The sequence below is a fragment of the Capra hircus genome, chromosome 6 (assembly GCF_001704415.2).
Source record: "Capra hircus breed San Clemente chromosome 6, ASM170441v1, whole genome shotgun sequence".
NCBI lineage: Eukaryota > Metazoa > Chordata > Mammalia > Artiodactyla > Bovidae > Capra > Capra hircus.
The window spans coordinates 92,360,479-92,374,041 of record NC_030813.1 but is presented as its reverse complement, the minus strand read 5'-3'; the positions used below and the strand labels follow the sequence as shown (position 1 = coordinate 92,374,041).

General features: G+C 41.3%; 1 protein-coding gene across 8 annotated transcripts in view; it reads right to left on the bottom strand.

Moving 5' to 3' along the window:
• Positions 1 to 13,563, bottom strand: part of SEPT11 (septin 11) — a 104,614-nt gene that overhangs the window by 4,548 nt on the left and 86,503 nt on the right. Inside the window, exons 8-11 of one of the 8 annotated variants that reach the window (XM_018049614.1) lie at positions 12,139 to 12,271; positions 9,783 to 9,970; positions 3,794 to 3,861; positions 625 to 1,045 (exon numbers count right to left, since the gene is read on the bottom strand). In XM_018049614.1, the coding sequence (XP_017905103.1) occupies positions 3,837 to 3,861; positions 9,783 to 9,970; positions 12,139 to 12,271 (346 nt within the window). In that variant the 3' untranslated portion in view covers positions 625 to 1,045; positions 3,794 to 3,836. Of the gene's footprint in view, positions 1 to 624; positions 1,046 to 1,534; positions 1,695 to 2,302; positions 6,304 to 9,782; positions 9,971 to 12,138; positions 12,272 to 13,563 lie in introns of those variants that run through there. The other 7 variants (XM_018049616.1, XM_018049615.1, XM_018049613.1 and 4 more) reach the window with 7 other exon arrangements.

Genomic DNA, 13,563 nt, shown 5'->3' with positions numbered 1-13,563 from the left:
CACCAATATCCATCTGCTGCTGCTGCTGCTAAGTCACTTCAGTCGTGTCCGACTCCGTGTGACCCCATAGACGGCAGCACATCAGGCTCCACCGTCACTGGGATTCTCCAGTCAAGAACACTGGAGTGGGTTGCCATTTCCTTCTCCAACTGCTATGGGGCTAAAAAATGATGGAAATAAGCAAAAACTATTGATAAGAAATGAAAAGTTAGCAAATTGCATGTTCATGCATAAAATAGAAATGAATTTGGAAATTGCACCTTGACTACAAAAATTGCCCCTAAGAGGTGACTGCTAACAAAATAACCTACCCTTGAATCCAGCCCATCACAAATGAGTCAGCATTAGAAATCACTGACTCAACAGCCAGAAGTGTGTGTTTGCATGTGGGTGTACTTTAAGTGATTTTCAGCATTTTTTTTTTCCTCCTTTGGCAAACAGAGTGGAGAAAGCCACCTGGCTGACTGGCAAATATGGATGAGAACCATTGTTAACAACGCTCCTGTTGTCTGGGACAGGATATGTACTTGGGGGTTTGTTTCCATGGTCCAGGACACAAAAACTCTGGACACGTGGTAAAGAAGAGCTTCACAATAAATAAAAAGGCAAGGATGGGCCAGAAAGTTATTTTAACATACCTTTAAATATAAATTGAGTCCCAGAGGCAGGAAAATCACCTACCCAACACTGGCACATTTTAAACATGATTAAGACTTGCAGGTCAAAATCCCAGTGACAGCACCGGGATTTGTTGCTGTGAGATGAGGAGAGCATCTTAAACACAATTCTATGGCTTAAATGTCACTTAACTTTCTCCTTGAGCTTAAAATTGGCATAATTTTGATACCAAAACTAAGTCTGAATAACCTTTACATAAAAACAAACTGGCTAAGTAGAAAAAAAAATTTTTTTCCAAAACAGAATCCCAAACCCCAAAAACTTATATATAGGATGCAGGTAACAGAAAGAGTCAAATAAAACAACAGTGGTTCCTGAATTTAAAGGAAGGATGCCCACTTCTCTCTCTCAAGAGGCAGTCGATCAGCTGAAAAATAAAAATATTGTATCAATAGAACACTCCAAATTTAAAACTTGCAGCCATCTTTGTTCATGCAATATCAAATGTTTAGAAAAATACCCCAAACTTCAAAACAACTCATCAAGCTACCAAGAGGAAGGAGAACTGTTGCCCCAATCTTATGACCTGATGGATGGTTGAGGGTCCTGATGGGACTGTTCAGAAGGTCTCTCATGGGACAGAGGTCTGGAGTTTACATGAGATCAAGTATGTGGACCCTCAGACTAGGGTCCATGCTATCTTCAGTCCGTGAGTTCTTGGGTCAGCAGCTTCAAGAACATGACAGCTAAGCAAGATCCCAACACATGGCTACTTTGGGTTTTGGCCCAAGTTCTCTGTTTCACTCAATTTCCTTTTAAGGAGTATTATTAAGTATTACTGTTTTTGGTGACGATAAGTCATTTTAGTAACCACTATGGGCAGTGGTTTGTAAACAGACATTGACAGAAACAGCAGTGCAATATTTGACCCAGACTTTAAAAGAACAGAAGGCGATGGTGGAAATGAGGTAACTCTTCCCCAACACGTGTGAACAGACAGCTCCTGCTCTTCTAATGCTCTATGTCCATTAGGAGAGAGTGGGGCTTGTCAACAGGATGGTTACATAAAGAAGAAGCTACAGAAGAGAAAAAAGAAAGGTTCAGATTCAAAGTTGATTCTTAAAAGGCTTTTTTTTTTTTTTAAAAAGGAGCTTCTCTACAACAAACTGAAAGAACAGTGGTGTGTCAGTAAAGGGATGATCAGTTGAGGTGGGAGCAACAGCAGCAGAGCTGGCACCAGAGGCCGAGGAAGAGGCTGCCTCGGCTGGGGCAGTGGGGTGCTCATCAGGGTAGAAGGGGACAGAAATGGGGGACAAAGGGTGGCAGAGACAGTGTATGAAGTACAGAACACCACGTGGCAAGCGTCTTGGAGGAGCTGGTGCTGCCCAGATGGTAGCATTTGAAGTCCAGACAAAGCAGGAAAGCATGAGACACTTCCATCCCTATTTCTTTTATCCAGTGTTATAAACACGTGTACATTTGTATATCAAACAGTGACTAAAAAGAACTCACAAAAGGGCACACAATGTTTGGGTAAAAATATATTTTCTCCCACTTTATGTTCTTGGCACTAGTGATATGCATAGATTACCTGTCCACCACGCTCCTACCTCCACAGACACCAAATGACTAAGCAAGTTTGCTGCGGGATTACTTTCATACTTGAAAAAAATGATATGCTTCACACCAATACAATTGTTTTAGTTTTTTAAAAAAGACAAGTGTCTAACATGCAGTTTACATATATGACAATTCTGCATTAACACTGAAAGGAGATTACACAACAGTTTTAAAAACACATTGGTTATTTTCCAACAGCAAAATGACAATGATCTACAACTACAGTTTAAGGCATATCAGCATATTTTAAAATTAAGGAATAGACAAAGTTCTAATGCTGTTCACAGCTTAATCTTCCATTTATTTAAAAAAATTCCCTTCATACCTACATACAATCTAGACTTTGTACGTCATCAATTCCCCCTAAAGAGTCATCACATATGTATCCTGTCAATGGAACCAAGACTTCTGGAAGTTGAGACTTGACAACTTCAGACACTTGTGAATGGCAAAGCAAAGGGATCTCAATGCACAGTTTTGGTAGGACCACACAGAGACAGTATGAAATGAGTTGGTAACAGCTGAAAACCTGATTCAACAGTCTGTATTATGAAACACTGATGGATATATCAAGAAAGTGAGGAAACCAAGTCTGTTTGTTTGAGGTGCACAAGATATGAGGTGTTATTGCTGGTGAGATCACAAAGCAGAGAAGGAAGATGAGTAACCTGTGCCCAGCATTATGTTAAATGTTCCCCTGGTTGAGGTGTCCTTTCTAGACAAAACCTTCACCAATTAATAAAGAGCCTAAGCTGGGAAAAGCTAGTCTCTCAACTGCCCATAAATTCTCACAAGTGCTTTTCCATCACATCCTTCTTGAAACCGTTATAGGTATCTAAAGTCCAGAAGAAGCAAAAGCATGGTCATAATGGTTGAACAAAAGATCTGGGGAAGGGCCAGCAAGAGCTGTCTTGGCGGGTTAAAAAAAAAAAAAAAAAGGTGATCCTTGGTAGTAGTTAGCACAAGGGAGAGATCAGTAAACCAGGATCACCAAAACACTGAGCAGTCATAAAGGCAGTGTAACATGAAAAAAACTTTCTCTTGTTTTTCTCTAGTGGAAAGTAGTAGTTTCTCATTCTAGCTTTACTTACACAGTCAGAACCAAGGACCCTCTGGGACTTCCCTGGGGGTCCAGTGGTTAAGACTTCACGCTCTCATTGCTGAGGACTCAGGTTCAATCCCTGGTCAGAGAACTAAAGTCCTGCAGATCACATGGCACAACCAAAAATAACAAAAAAAAAAGAACCAAGGACCTTCTGTAATATCCAACGAACCCACAGTGCCATGTAGAACACAGACTGGGACTGATAATTTCTGACTTCCACACTGACACCAAGGAAAAGTCAAATCTCTGTGTTTCTTGTGAAAAAGAGATAAATGTGAGCCATTTAAAATATAGTTTTCTGTCTTAAAAACAAAAAGAAAACAAAGGATACTCAAACCAATACCTCCCTACCCCCATCCAGGAAAAAAAAAAAAGAAATAATTCCACCTATCCCATTTGTTTCTTTAAAAAGCCAAAAAGATCTCAAAGGTTGCTTACTACTGTACTTACATGCAAAGGCGAAAGCACATCCAATTAGATTTGAGGGTATCATTTACTCCGTGCAGAGCCAAGGACTACTGTGAAAAAAGGCACAGATACAGAAAGAAGAGAGGGCAGCAATAACAAACCAAACAGGGCCGGGGAACAGGGGCAGAAAAAAGTTGAGAAGCAATGCACTTAAAAAAAAAAAAAAAAAAAAGGCTTTTATATGTTTCTTTTGACTTTTTATTCCCTGACTCTCCATGATTTGTTTTTCTGTGAAAAATTTAATGGGGGAAAAAAATCAATCAACAATCTTGGAATCAAAAAGTCAGCTGGATGCCTTTCGCGGTTGGGCTCACTTTAAAAAGGCTTTAGCGATGCATGTAAAATGGTCATTTTCAAGGGACGCATTCTTAGGATTTAGAAGTGTATTTCCTGTTACAAGGCACAAAAATGCGCACACAAGCAATGGTTGGAACAAGCATACAGCACTAGTATTCAAGCTTCTGTCTGGCGCACAGCGTCTGAGCAAATTCAGCCCACGGTTAGAATCAGCATGCCACCTGATGTTTGGCTGCTGCACAGCTAGCTTCAGACTAGAATCATTCAAAAACAAAAGCAGAAGCACTGATCCAGGAGCTTCTAAAGCCTATCTTTACACCTCTATTGCTGCTTCTGGTTTGCAGTTTCTATCCCAGCTTAGTTTGAGCTTCCATGAAAACTGATTCCTTGTTTTGCCTAATTAAGCCTAAATCAGTTCATGGAAGCCCATTCCTTCTTTTCCTAAGAGTGTCGTTGAGGATAAAGAGAAGGTTGAAAAATTTACTGAAATCAACTAGAGACTTACTATTTAAATTAAAAAAAAAAAACAACAAAAGTGTGTATGTGTGTTCTATTTACTTAATGTATGACTTAATGAAGACCCTTCTCCAGGGGATCTTCCCAACCCAGGGATTGAACTTGGGTCTCCTGCATTACAGGTCATTTACCATCTGAGCCACTAGGGAAGCCCATCTAATGGATGACTAGGGAGGGCCAAAAGGAAAACGCAGGGGTGAAGGGTCAGATTCATAAGAAAGGTTATTCTTTCAAGTAAGAAGTAGGAGACTGTGGAGTCAGAGAGAAGCTGGGAGTGTTTTGTTTTTATGGGGGGGAGGGGGGATAACTAAGAAATTGAAAGGATAAGCCTCAAGAATGAAAAGTATAGAAAAGAAATTAGGTATGCTCCTTTCCATACAAATCTGGCATATGTAGTCTATGTCCTGAAATGTGACTAATTCCTAATTCTTATTGATGGGGCAATGGGTCTTAAACATAGAGGGCATGTTGAGTGAGTCTTGGTGAGGCCATTCCTTCAAGACAACTGGATTTGAAAGACTAGATGTTCTATTCCTTCATCCCTCTTTTGGCCAAATATCAAAATATGCCAGGAAATTGGGATGTGAAGTTGGATTTCTGCTTTCTTGACTCGTGGGTTTGTGTTATGTCCCTTCTCATTTCTATCTTAAAATGACAAAGTCTCCTCAAACTTGTGCTGGATGATGATACAGTTTATAACAAATTTTCTATTTTAAATATTTCTGGAAAATTTCTCCTTGGAATTATTGAAAAATGTTACTCGAAGCACTGATACCCTGGAGTCAGTCATTAGGCCCTCACCCTACTGAGAGCAGATTTAGGTGCGTTTATGAAAAGACGGGGTACTGTTAGTAGCAAACAGGTTGCAAAAAGCCCATTAATCTTAGTAGAAGACTCTTCTGCTAAGAACGTTGTACGATCAGCCTTGGAAAGGGCTATCAGTGAGAGGGCCAAGGCTGCCCTGAAACAAGTAAATAGAATCACTGTTCTCTTATTACAGTCCAGCTTGGCTAGGACTTAAGATAGGGGTTCAGACATGTTTTTAAAGCCATAAGAGGAGACAAACCAGTCTGAACAGATCCACAATCCAGACCAAATAACGTTATTAAAGTAATAAAAATCCACGCAAGGGTAAAAGTCAGGTAAAGCTTACCCACCGTTCTGCCTACATACAAAGCTACCTTGGTTTGGGGCAGGTGAGTAGAAGAATCAGAAGGTGTTCAGAGCCTTTCCATCATGGAGATGAATAATCAAGAAAAGCAAGTTGTCAGGGCTATTCAGGTTTACAGTTCAGCTGCTGAGGTGGTGAGAAGTTTTCCTGTCAGACATACACGGAGGAATTTAGCCTCCTTCCCTTGGTCCCAAGCAACACATAAGTCACAGGACAGGCATGCTTGCCACCGCCGCCACTCTGAACAGGCATAAATGGCAAGTCATTTGCGTTTCCAGAAACAAAGTCCCACTGCACATAGCTTTTGCTGTGACTCCCTTGTTCTATCATTTTCCACCACCCAACAACATTCAGCAAAATGAGTTAATAGTTATATGGTGTCTGGGGAAGGGGAAAAAATAAAAATAAAACAAAATAAAAGGACACAGATGGCAGAGATACAATATTACTGCAAAAGCAGGTGAATGCGGACCATCCTTGGCTTGCCAGGCTTTATGTGAAGCTTGCACTGCAAGTTAAAAAACAAAACAAAAAAGTTAGAAATAATAATAAATTAAAAGAAGGAAAATTAGGAGCGCCAGCACCAGCATTCGGTGATGGTGAATGCTCATGCAATGATTATGGAATCGACAGAAATTAAAACCAAAAATTTGAGTAAGCTATATACTACATGACAAGCAAAAGCAAAATTTTAATACTGAATTAAAGAACACATGGTTAGTTTCCATTTGCAGGTCATTCGGAATTCACGAGTGACTTCTTGAAACCATTACATGTTCTACTGGAAAGATTTGTGGTTTGATTTTTCATTTTCTCAAATAACACAAAACCAGGATCTATTAGATTTGGGCATCACAGCAGTACTGAATAGGAGTTGAAAATTCCATTTCTGAGCTTCTAGAGTCAGAGAATAAATAAATATACAATAAACATCTTCAAACAAATAATTTGGCAGTTGGAATATAGTGGATGGAGGACATGCTACTGATCTATTTGGGAGGGGAAAAAAAAAGGACAATCATTATATGGTTATAGCTATAGCAATGCCAGGAGCCTTCCCCCTCTTAGGTATAAAGCAACGCCAAGTTCAAGATCCACATGTCTAATTTTAGGCAAATCCAAAACATGCAACTTCATTCCTTAGCAAGAGTCAAAATATGTTTTAAAAAAGAAAAAAAAATGAGTGGATGATTCTGTGAACTGTCATTATCAGATGCCAGGTATAGTTTTAAAATGAGATTTTAAAACTTTCTTTTTGGGATGGATGCGTCTTTAAACCCCCAAACTGCCGGCTGGCAAAGTTTTCAGAAAAGATGAACACTGTCTACTGAACAACTTACCCTCGGGCACTCCCACCACGGAGGTGTAGCCGCGAGCAAGGAAAGTGACTTGGTGGCAGGAGGTGGGGTCCAGTTAAAGGCAGTACCAGGGTTAGTTCTACCTCGTCTATAATCTTAGGACATGTTATATGCTCTCATGCCACTACAGGTCAAGGAGAAAGTACAAAGCCTTACCTATGTTAAAGAGGGAGCGTGTCATTAGAATAGAAAAAAACAAAGAATTTCAAACTATTAGAAAAACTTAGTTAAGCTCTGAGGTGGAAGCATAGCAGGTGAATAAACACGCATCTCTTTTTAAATTTTCTCCCTTGAACAGCTCCCATGCTCCTCCTCCAGCTACACAAGGAGGAAAGAGCCTCCCATGTATTTTCAAAGTACTGTTCCTGTTACCCTGGTCACTGTCTGTCTGTGGTCCTCTCTAACCAAAACTCTCCACTGGCAGTAAGAGAAGTGAGTTTTTTTTTTTCCCCACTTTTCCACTTCTGGCCTCCAACTGGCAATTGCTTTCACTGTTCAAATGGGAAAGTGAGCTTAAGTGCCTTTAAGAAGTTACCAAAAAGTTCGCGCTGTTGTCAAGCACAAAATCTGGTGACTCTTGTGCACCAAATTAAGTCTAACTCCTTTAATAATAACTGAGAATGTATAAATAAGGCTAAAATAGAGTTCACACACACTTCACATAAACTTGAAAAGCATTATACATCGCTAAGGCCCAAGGCTGGGAAAAAAATAACCTGAAACGTTCTAAAGGATAAGAAAAACCTCCTTACACGGAGAAGTCTGTTATTAGAGGGACGGTTGAAAATGGAGGCACGATGCTGATCAGCTCTTGGAATATTTATTGCTTAAAGGCACATCCAGTATAAATGAGATATCCTTGGAACATTGCTGGTCTTTTATAAACATGTTTAGTCCTAAAACGTGTACCTTTATGCACTTTGTGCTTCAGGGTAGGAAAACTTGACTTTGGGTTTCCTAAACCATGACTCAGCAGCTTTTTTCTATTTCATTCATGCCTATAGATGTGTACACACCCACACAAAACCTATTTTTATCCTGGGTTGGTTTGGATCAACAAGGGTATGATGCCAAATGGCTTTTGTTGTGTCTTCCCTAAAGGAATCACTAATCTCTGACTCTGCATGGGGATCGTCACCATTAGTGACCGACACTGCCCCCAAGGTGTAGAGCTACTACAAAGCGCGTTCTTCAACTGGATTATAATCTAGGCAGCTGTCACTCAGAATTAATCCAGCATGACTCAATTTTCAGCCCCTGGAGTCCTTTGATCGCTTGGGTCTGTACCAACCCCATTTAACACCACAGCTCACCTACACTGACTACCTTCTATTGCTTAGAAAATCTGTTTGCTCCCCTGCTCCCTTCACACATTGCTTGCTGGCTCAGCGCTTGGAAAGTCAAGGTCTGCAGAGGAGAACTGCAAACTCTCTCTGCACGTCACTGGAGCAGCGCATGCTGGTCTCTACCACAGACCACATAACACTATTCCTTGTGGGGGCAGGTCTGCACATTGACGGAGATGAAGTGAACACCTCACTACTGTGCTTACTGTCCACTGATCAGACTTGATGACCACGCAGGCTCCCGCGTATTATGTCTAAGAACGTAATTTTCTGCCTGCTCCGGTACCAACATTTTTAGTGTTTACTTAGTTGTCAGCCTCTCCCCTGGCACCTTAGCATCTGAGGGTGGAGAGCAAGAATCCCGAAACAGGTTCTGACTTGTCTCCTCGCTGCCCTCAGAGGGTCACGTATTAAACAAAGAGGGTGGCACCCATGGGCTCACCACCTGGCTACCACTAAGGTTTTCTTCTCCGGTAACTTACTGACCTCTGTGCTTACTGTCAGACCAACAGTAATTGTCCTAAAATGGCACCCTTGAGCCTTTCAGGTGATTTGCCATAAAGCATCAAATGACAGAATTTCAAGGCAGGCCCAAATCTCCCACTGGCTTCAGGCCACTGCTGTTGGAATGTCATAGGGAGTGACAACTCGAGCAGAGTCTGACCCCCTGGCCCATTAAATCAAGGCTATATTAAAAAAAAATTTCTGTGTGTGTGTGGATACAGGTATGTCTTGAGAGCTGGTGGAAGTATCTTAATAGGATAGGTATTTTGATTTCATTTTCACAATAAAACAATTCATCATCTTGTTCAGAGGAAAACTAGTGGCCACTGGCAGTTCTTCTGAATCTTTCATTTTGGGAACAAGACGGTCAATGACTGGCTTCTCAAGCTTTACAAGAGAGAATAGAAAAATAATTCTAACAATCATAATTTTAGGCTGCTCTTTCATCAAGAGCCAGGAGGATTGTCTCCAGAGAGTAGTGAAGAGAAATACACTGTCTTCTCGAGAGTCCTAGTGTCGGTTCAGAGATGCTACTGGAGACGACAGCTGGCTCCAGTCCTGCTTACTTGATCGTGTGGTCAAGTTTTAGACATGAGTGTTTGTGTACCCTTTAGAAATACTTTAAAAACCTTTATCGTCTCCCCTGCACTGTAGAGAAAATACTCGCTTTTATCTTTCTGGTAACAGACCAGTTTCCAGTCTGCAAATGGGAAAAGTAGAGACATGCAAGAGGAATAAACTGTTAGAGACCCCGCTGTGTGGGGGCGACACCCGCTTACTTTTTCTTATCCTTGTCTTTCTTGGTTTGCTGGGCCCCAGACTGTTGGGCCTGGGATTGGAGCAACTGGGCGGCTGCCTTCTTCTTCTGGAAATTGTTCACCTCCTCCTCCAGCTCCTTCTTCTTGTCTTCCACCTTCTTCTTCTCTTCTTGGTGTGTCCGCTTGAGGAGGTCGAATTTCTCGTGGAGCTGAAAAGGAGAGGAGGAGAACAAGCTTGAGGGAGGGATGCTGGCTGGTCTAAGGCTGCTTGTGTCTGTTCAGAAATACACATGTGGTGCTGCCTGCGGTCCAGTTCCCAGAGGGGATCTGGATCTAGGGCTGAGCCAGGCAGAGGTGTGAAAAGCATCCTGTGGAGCCCTGTGCTCTATTGAGACTTGGATCCCTTAGGACTAAGAGAAATCTCCGTGCAGTTTTTCGGATAGCAAAATACATATTCACTGTAAGAAGCATAAAGAAGAAAATTAAAATCATCCATGCTCCTAGTAAGAAACTCACCTAACGGTAAGAGTAGTTCTTTTCAAAATAAATAATACATGTTTACTTGGAGACTTACATAATGACTACAGATAGACGTACACATACTATGCAAATAAAAAGAGCATGTAGAAAAAAAAACAGCATGTAGAGAAATTTCTGAACCTTGACAAACTAAATTTAGAAAAATATCACAATGCAGAATCAAAAACAGGGGAAGAGGGAAGAAGCGCGGGTGGGGAGGCAGGAAGAGAAAGGGAAGGAGCAACGGAGGGAAATGTCCTGACTGAATGATTATAGATTTTTTACCCAGCATTCACTTGATACTTAAAGCCAACAGCAAATAAGACTCAACTTTCCTTTCTCTGCAGCGAAACTATGTTGAGTACTTAGCTATTTAAGTAAACTCTAGGTTTTTCATTATCTACTATCAAGGCAAACCTATGTCTTTCTCTCAGTGGGATAAGGGTTACTCAGAAATCCATGGGGCCCAATTCCAATTGATGTCCATGCAAAAAGATTCTTATAAATTTTAATGTATCTCAGTTTATCTTTTGACAGGAGAAAATCAGTAATATTCATTAAGCTATATCAGCTAAAGAATTGGGTCATTTTAAAATTTGAGGAGAATTGATTCCTTCATTGTGAACTCTGTGAAAACTCTTACTATAATGAAAATATTACTTAAGATGAAAACAAATTACTACTCATCACCATGTGAAATAATTCGTATATCTGAAAATCTTCACTGTTATTTATTTTACAATATACTATCCAGTAGTCATGTATGGATGTGAGAGTTGGACTGTGAAGAGGGTGGAGCGCCAAAAAATTGATGCTTTTGAACTGTGGTGTTGGAGAAGACTCTTGAGAGGCCCTTAGACTGCAAGGAGATCCAGGCAGTCCATTCTGAAGGAGATCAGCCCTGGGATTTCTTTGGAAGGACTGATGCTAAAGTGGAAACTCCAGTTCTTTGGCCACCTCATGTGAAGAGTTGACTCATTGGAAAAGACTCTGATGCTGGGAGGGATTGGGGGCAGGAGGAGAAGCGGACGACAGAGGATGAGGTGGCTGAATGGCATCACTAACTCGATGGGCGTGAGTCTGAGTGAACTCCGGGAGATGGTGATGGACAGGGAGGCCTGGCATGCTGTGATTCATGGGGTCACAAAGTCGGACACAACTGAGCGAGTGAACTGAACTGAAGCACACATTTAGCAGTATATTTAGGGTACTATGTATAAGAAACAAATGCAAATAAAAAGGATACATTTACGTTTAATTAAGTGATCTTAAAAGCTTCCATACTACATTAATCTAATGGCAACTAAATTAAGTTCTTGATTTAATTTTAATAATAGGGGCATATATGTTTATATAATCAAATATATGTTTATCTGTACAGTTTTAGGCATATTTTGTGTGCTTAAACTATTTTAAAGTGGTAATGATTTAGTGTGTATGCTTAATTATTAGAAAGAACTTCCATATCAAAAGTGATAGACCAAAAGCTCTAATTTGTGTTTTAAGAAACTTCTCAAAATAAAAGTAATATAATCAATAAATACTGCTTAAAAATTTTTTTTTAAAGAAATAAAAAAGAAATCCAGGAAGCAGTTACCCTGGCCTGGAACTACAGGGCTTTGGGATCAGGCCCAGAGATCTAAGATTTAGCTTAAGTCTTGGCTTTGCTACTAAGTTGGTATGTGACTGCATAAACCCCTTAATCTTTAGGACACTCAGTGTTCCCATCCGTGAAATAGGAATGAGACTGGCCGTCCTACTCTTCACAGCAGGTTGGTAGGCCACTCCTCTGATAGAATACACGTAGCAAGCGTTTATCTCCTCTGTGCCTCCCCTGGACGCAGGACAGATGGCTCACCTCTTTCTCCGCCTCTTTAAGTTCAGCTTCTTTCTCCTTCACTCTCATGACAAACATCTGTCTCATCTCTTCTTCTTTCTTCTGAAGTTCTCCCAGAAATTCATTCCTTTTTGCTTCATATGTCTCCTGAAGACTACTCAAAAGCCACAAACCAAGGACAGTGTTGTGAAGTTGCATGATAAGAAATTTCAGTTCAGACAATTTCTAACCAACTGCTTCCTCAAAATAGATAAGGCTGCCACTTACCAGGTTCAGGGACACACAAAACGGCACCACCTCTTTTAATTTATGTGAGATCAGAAAGACAAGCATACAGGAGCCGGAGATGTGGCAGCAAGCACAGTAAGCGCTAACGCTGATGTTGTTTAGTCGCTACTCTTTTGTGACCCCCATAGCCCGCCAGGCTCCTCTCTCTATGGGATTTCCCAGGTAAGAATACTGGAGCGGGTTGCCATCTCCTTTTCCAGGGAACCTTCCCCACTCAGGGATCAAACCCGAGTCTCTTACACTGGAAGGTGGATTCTTGACCACTGAGCCACCAGGGAAGCCCCGAGCACTAAGGGGATGTCTCTTACTGCCCAAGCTGTCTGCTGTGTATATTCACCCAGGGCCAGCCTGGGCGGGCCAGTGTCTCCCAGATCAGTACACTGAAGACATGATTAGAATTTTAGAAGGTTAGAGGCGGTGTGGGGAGAGACATGCATTGGCACTGGAGCCAGACAAGAGCCATCAGGGCTGGTTTGAGGTTCCCAGCAGTTTCCTGACTGATCAGAGGAAGGGCACATCCTCTCAGCCCAATGTTCTCTATATGAATGTGGACACAATGCCTTCCAGGGATATGATTATGGGAGGTGAATGTGGGCAGATGGAGGAAAGCATCTGACATGACATTAGCGCTGGATAAATGTCATCTCCCCCACTCAGCTCCCTCCAACCCCCAGTTCAGAAAACAGACTCAGTGAACCATTTAAATAGACAATAGTATATCTAAAGATATTATAGAAAATTACTACTCTTCAAGTGATACTATGAATTGTAAATAGAGCAGGGAGGAGTTTTACTTTTATTTTCAACCTCATCCACCTCCTGACTGTCTACAGAACTTAGGGCCCGATATTTTAAAGCAGATGCCACGGACAGTTTCACCTCCAAATCAGAACAAATATATTTACAGAAAAACTACCGTTGGTGACACAACTTAGAAAAACAGACACCCTCACCCACTCACACAGAGAAACATTTGTGGGTAAATTATTATTTCTAGCTCTCCCTTGAACTATCCCTAGAACAAGAGTTGTTACAGTAACACAGGTCTGCAGAACTGTCCGCCTTTATCCAGGGACCAATTTCATCCATAGAGCTGGTTCCAAAATGAAGAGCACCTGTGGGTGACCCCAGGCTCCAAGCAGAGCCACCCCAGCATTC